The following is a 6,109-nucleotide window of genomic DNA, read 5'->3' as shown; positions in this document are numbered from 1 at the left end:
TGAGCTAAAATTGAGATTCTGTAACAAGTGTTTAGTAAGTGCTCATATTACTTTTATAGGGTAATTAAACTCAATAAATAATGTAATGTTTGCAAAAATGTGAAAATACGGATAAAAATAAAAATCCCTTAGAATTCCAACACAAAGAAAGCAACACTATTTACTTTATATAACTATATCTATTCACATATATTAAGTAAAAAAGGATGCTTTTTTAAATTGCTTTATTAACTTCACAATATAATAATGAGCATCTTTCCATGCAATATGTAAAAGTCCCCTGCTGACAGAAACTTACAAACTTGGTCAAACACACAACATTCAACTAGAAGCTGGTACCAGGAGACCCACAAGATACAAATAACATCAAAAGGTTCACAACAAATTCATCACAAATATGTAAGTTTAGGAAGCAGGGGTTCCTCTGTTAACCTCAAGGAAAACATCAGGATTCAGGGCATAAGGCAAAACTCATCATGATGGTCATGGTGAGGGGGGTCAGTGCTAACTGCACGCAGGCTATGACTCAACTGCCTTTCCCTCAGCTTTTCCATGAGCTGTCTCACCTCCTCCCCAAACCTTTCCATATTCTCTTCTCTCATCCTTGCCTGTGGCTCTCCAAGCCTGTGCATCAGGTCCCATCTATAGTGCAGGATGGGCTGCCTAACACGGAATCGCCTACGATTTCCTCTAGGCACAAAGTATTCACCAGCTTCCAAAGGGAGGGCCAAGGGCTCCCTTTTATTAGCATCTTGCTCCTTTTCACCCTTTTCTTCATTTTCCTGATGGTTGTTTTCCTCGCTGAGATTTTTTAACACTTGTTTCTCTTTGGACTCCATTACTCCTAGAAGACAAGAGACAGAAGGGACTGAATCCTTAATGGACAGATCAGCACCGAGGACAGAGGCCCTACTACGCACTTTTCAAAACGCAGAGGCCTAGATTTGAAAGGCCTTTTGTGAATTGCATTTTCCCACCTGAGAGGCCCCGTGCGCCCTCTAGGGGGCCGGGTCCAACCCCTCCCTCCCTCAAAGCCCACCATTTTCCCTGCAGATGCATCTCCTGGCCTCCGCAGGCACCAAAATGGAGGACAGAGATGAAGGGAGAGACGGGGCCGGGGGGGGGGGGGGGGGGGGGGGGGGATGCAGAGGGGAGTTGGGGGTCTCAGACTGGGCTTTGCACACCTCCCTCTGCCCCCCTCCCCGCCTCCCAGCACTGCCCCTCGCACCCACCTGGGCCTATCCTTGCCGTCTCCTCCTGCTCCTCCGGATTCTCGCCGCCGGCCGCGCCGCCGCGACTCTTAGTCTGCAGACCTGCAGACCGAGGTGGGGGCACAGGGGGCTGCTATAGCCTAGTGCTCGGCCCCGGCCCCTTCCTCACCGCGCTCGGTCCAGCCCCGCCCCCAAGCTGACCACCATTTTCTGCACCAGACGACAGGGGCGGGGCAGGGGTGTGGAAAATGCAGGGTTCTGGCGCAGACAGGTGTTTCCAGGGGATCGGGACCGTCCCCCCATCTCCCCCGCCGCTGCGGAGCCTCTGCTGGACTGGGAGCTGCGTGTCTCATTGATAGTCTCTTTCCAGAAGGAGCTGGACCCCCAGGAAGGGGTCTGCTCTCCCTTGCTTGCCCCAGGGGCCCCCTCCGGGTCCTTACCCGCTTCTCCGGCGCCTCCTACTTTTCTGGGCCACCCCTGGCCCGCTCGCCAAAAGGGCAACCTGCGCAGCTACCGCCTAGAGGGAGCGAGCGAACGCTGGAACTGCCGCTGTAGTGAGGTGCGCAACGGATCACGTGAGGCTACGTCACCGCCAACGGCTCCACCCGCGTCCCGCGCCCCCTCCCGCCATCCAGAGTGGGCGTGGTTTGGCGGCAAGGCCCCAGCTTCTCTCAAGGGCCTTTGGACATCAGCATCCTGGGCCCTGTTGCTGTGGCTTTTGTGTATTCCTAGGCCTTTCTCTGCCTATCGGAGAAGAGCAGTGTCTTTTCACCAGAATGTTGGCCATTCTTGCTTCTAGAACTGGGGAATTGCCGTGCCCTCTCCTCTATTTCTGGGATACACTTTTTTCTTATTGCTTTTTTCTTGGCTATACCAATGCTCTCTCCATTTTTCCCTCTACTAAGATGTGTGCAAGAGTTATGTCAGAAAAAGAGCCTGAGAGTGATTTTTTAATCAATTTTAATGCCTTTCTGTATTGTTCCTTTGAGAATAAACAACAAAAATACTTACATAAAAAGGAAATAAGGGTGCTGGGGCTGAAGCGGTAGCGGACTTCCCTGGCATGTGTGAGGCCCTGGGTTGGATTCTTAGCACCGCGTATAAATAAATAAATTAAAGGTCTATCAATAACTTAAAAAAATCTTTTAAAAAAAGGAAATAAGGCTGGATTGTAGTTCAGTGGTAGAGTGCTTGCCTCAGACGTGTGAGGTACTGGGTTCGATCCTAAACACCACATTAAAAAAAATGAAATAAATGTATTGTGTCCATCTCTATAACTAAAAATATTTTTTAAAGCAAATAATAATATTTTTATTTGAAAAACAGGATTAAAGTTGGGGGAAAAATCCCAACCATCTGTCTCTTCTGCTAAGTCATTATATAAATATAGACTACAGGCAGCTGCTCTTTTAGAACTTGGAAAAGGACAGGGCAGCTGATGGTTCCTCTTGTGAGGGGCCTCTACACACTAAAGAGGTAAGCCAGTGAATATGCAATACAACAGAAGATTGTCAGAGCTTCGGAATTTTTTTAAAAAAGATACTCTTAATAAGTTTCTGTATTAAGTGGTTATATCTGGTTTTGGAGATTAAATTATAATTATTTAGAAAATCCTAAGGGTTTTACAATAAACCTATTACAGGACTATAAATGGAATTTAGGAAGGTTACAGTTACATGATAAAGATTCAAAATACATTGCATTCTTATATGTTAGCAATAAATAATTCAAAATATAAAAATATCATTTATGGTAGTTTCAAAAGAATATGACATATTTAGAAAGAAAATTTTAAAATATAGGAGTGCTGCTGACTAAAACCTGCAAAACACTGCTGAAAGAAACTATGGATCAAAACAAATGTAACCCTAACAGTGTTAATCTTTCTGGTATTCAACATTCTGAATTAATCTATAAATTTGGTGTAGTCAAAATCCCAGTAGATAGCTTTATGAAAATTATGAAACTTTCCCTCAAGTTTATATGGAAATTAAGAGATTTTAGAATAGACAAAATTATTTTGAAAAGACTCCAAGAATCCAGAGGATTATGTTATATGACTTCAAGACTTAAGATGCTGAAATAAAGGTAATGTAGTATCATACACTTATAAATCAGTGAAATAAAATGGAGTCCAGCAATAGACTCATATGTATATAGCTAATTTTGTTTGTTTTTTTTTTTTGGTTTTTTTTTCTGTTTTTTTGCTTTTTTAAAAAATTTTTTTATTGTTGGTTGTTCAAAACATTACATAGTTCTTGATATATCATATTTCACACTTTGATTCAAGTGGGTTATGAACTCCGATTTTTACCCCATATACAGATTGCAGAATCACATCAGTTACACATCCATTGATTTACATATTGCCATACTAGTGTCTGTTGTATTCTGCTGCCTTACCTATCCTCTACTATCCCCCCTCCCCTCCCCTCCCCTCCCCTCTTCTCTCTCTACCCCCTCTACTGTCATTCATTTCTCCCCCTTGTATTATTTTCCCCTTTCCCCTCACTTCCTCTTGTATGAAATTTTGTATAACCCTGAGGGTCTCCTTCCATTTCCATGCAATTTCCCTTCTCTCTCCCTTTCCCTCCCACCTCTCATCCCAGTTTAATGTTAATCTTCTTCTCATGCTCTTCGTCCCTACTCTGTTCTTAGTTACTCTCTTTATATCAAAGAAGACATTTGGCATTTGTTTTTTAGGGATTGGCTAGCTTCACTTAGCATAATCTGCTCTAATGCCATCCATTTCCCTGCAAATTCTATGATTTTGTCATTTTTTAATGCAGAGTAATACTCCATTGTGTATAAATGCCACATTATTTTTATCCATTCGTCTATTGAAGGGCATCTAGGTTGGTTCCACAGTCTTGCTATTGTGAATTGTGTTGCTATGAACATCGATGTAGCAGTGTCCCTGTAGCATGCTCTTTTTAGGTCTTTAGGGAATAGACCTAGAAGGGAATAGCTGGGTCAAATGGTGGTTCCATTCCCAGCTTTCCAAGAAATCTCCATAATGCTTTCCAAATTGGCTGCACCAATTTGCAGTCCCACCAGCAATGTACAAGTGTACCCTTTTCCCCATATCCTCGCCAGCACTTGTTGTTTGACTTCATAATGGCTGCCAATCTTACTGGAGTGAGATGGTATCTTAGGGTGGTTTTGATTTGCATTTCTCTGACTGCTAGAGATGGTGAGCATTTTTTCATGTACTTGTTGATTGATTGTATGTTCTCCTCTGAGAAGTGTCTGTTCAGGTCCTTGGCCCATTTGTTGATTGGGTTATTTGTTCTCTTATTGTCTAATTTTTTGAGTTCTTTGTATACTCTAGATATTAGGGCTCTATCTGAAGTGTGAGGAGTAAAGATTTGTTCCCAGGATGTAGGCTCCCTATTTACCTCTCTTATTGTTTCTTTTGCTGAGAAAAAACTTTTTAGTTTGAGTAAGTCCCATTTGTTGATTCTAGTTATTAACTTTTGTGCTATGGGTGTCCTATTGAGGAATCTGGAGCCCGACCCCACAGTATGTAGATCGTAGCCAACTTTTTCTTCTATCAGATGCCGTGTCTCTGATTTGATATCAAGCTCCTTGATCCATTTGGAATTAACTTTTGTGCATGGCGAGAGAAAGGGATTCAGTTTCATTTTGTTGCATATGGATTTCCAGTTTTCCCAGCACCATTTGTTGAAGATGCTATCCTTCCTGCATTGCATGCTTTTAGCCCCTTTATCAAATATAAGATAGTTGTAGTTTTGTGGATTGGTTTCTGTGTCCTCTATTCTGTACCATTGGTCCACCCGCCTGTTTTGGTACCAGTACCATGCTGTTTTTGTTACTATTGCTCTGTAGTATAGTTTGAAGTCTAGTATCGCTATACCGCCTGATTCACACTTCCCGCTTAACATTGTTTTTGCTATTCTGGGTCTTTTATTTTTCCATATGAATTTCATGATTGCTTTCTCTATTTCTACAAGAAATGCCGTTGGGATTTTGATTGGCATTGCATTAAACCTATAGAGAACTTTTGGTAATATTGCCATTTTGATGATGTTAGTTCTGCCTATCCATGAACAGGGTATATTTTTCCATCTTCTAAGATCTTCTTCTATTTCTCTCTTTAGGGTTCTGTAGTTTTCATTGTATAAGTCTTTCACCTCTTTTGTTAGGTTGATTCCCAAGTATTTTATTTTTTTTTGAGGATATTGTGAATGGAGTGGTTGTCCTCATTTCCATTTCAGAGGATTTGTCGCTGATATACAGGAATGCCTTTGATTTATGCGTGTTGATTTTATATCCTGCCACTTTGCTGAATTCATTTATTAGCTCTAATAGTTTCTTTGTAGACCCTTTTGGGTCTGCTAGGTATAGAATCATGTCAACTGCAAATAGTGATAATTTAAGTTCTTCTTTTCCTATTTTTGTGCCTTTAATTTCTTTCGTCTGTCTAATTGCTCTGGCCAGTGTTTCGAGAACTATGTTGAACAGAAGTGGTGAGAGAGGGCATCCCTGTCTTGTTCCAGATTTTAGAGGGAATGCCTTCAGTTTTTCTCCATTCAGAATGATGCTAGCCTGAGGCTTAGCATAGATTGCTTTTACAATATTGAGGTATGTTCCTGTTATCCCTAGTTTTTCTAGAGTTTTGAACATAAAGGGATGCTGTACTTTGTCGAATGCTTTTTCCGCATCTATCGAGATGATCATATGGTTCTTATTTTTGAGTCTATTGATGTGGTGAATAACATTATTGATTTCCGTATATTGAACCAGCCTTGCATCCCAGGGATGAATCCTACTTGATCATGGTGCACAATTTTTTTGATATGTTTTTGTATCCAATTCGCCAGAATTTTATTGAGGATTTTTGCATCTAGGTTCATTAGAGATATTGGTCTGTAGTT

The 6,109-nt window shown here is 41.7% G+C and overlaps 1 protein-coding gene across 1 annotated transcript; it reads right to left on the bottom strand.

Moving 5' to 3' along the window:
- Positions 1-207: 207 nt before the first annotated feature.
- LOC114090301 (protein BEX1) lies at positions 208-1,769 on the bottom strand. The gene is made up of 3 exons (XM_027932460.2): positions 1,652-1,769; positions 1,233-1,313; positions 208-844 (listed from the first exon to the last, which is right to left on the bottom strand). Exon 3 carries the CDS (start codon positions 837-839, stop codon positions 453-455), a length of 387 nt encoding a protein of 128 aa, XP_027788261.1. The 5' UTR covers positions 840-844; positions 1,233-1,313; positions 1,652-1,769; the 3' UTR covers positions 208-452.
- Positions 1,770-6,109: the final 4,340 nt, after the last annotated feature.

This window comes from Marmota flaviventris, chromosome X, assembly GCF_047511675.1.
Source record: "Marmota flaviventris isolate mMarFla1 chromosome X, mMarFla1.hap1, whole genome shotgun sequence".
NCBI lineage: Eukaryota > Metazoa > Chordata > Mammalia > Rodentia > Sciuridae > Marmota > Marmota flaviventris.
The sequence above is the reverse complement of the archived record's forward strand: the minus strand, read 5'-3'. Positions and strand labels throughout refer to the sequence as shown.

What these genes read in the sequence shown, in the direction of transcription:
- LOC114090301 (XM_027932460.2), bottom strand. Translation starts at nt 839, where the DNA reads ATGGAGTCCAAAGAGAAACAAGTGTTAAAAAATCTCAGCGAGGAAAAC.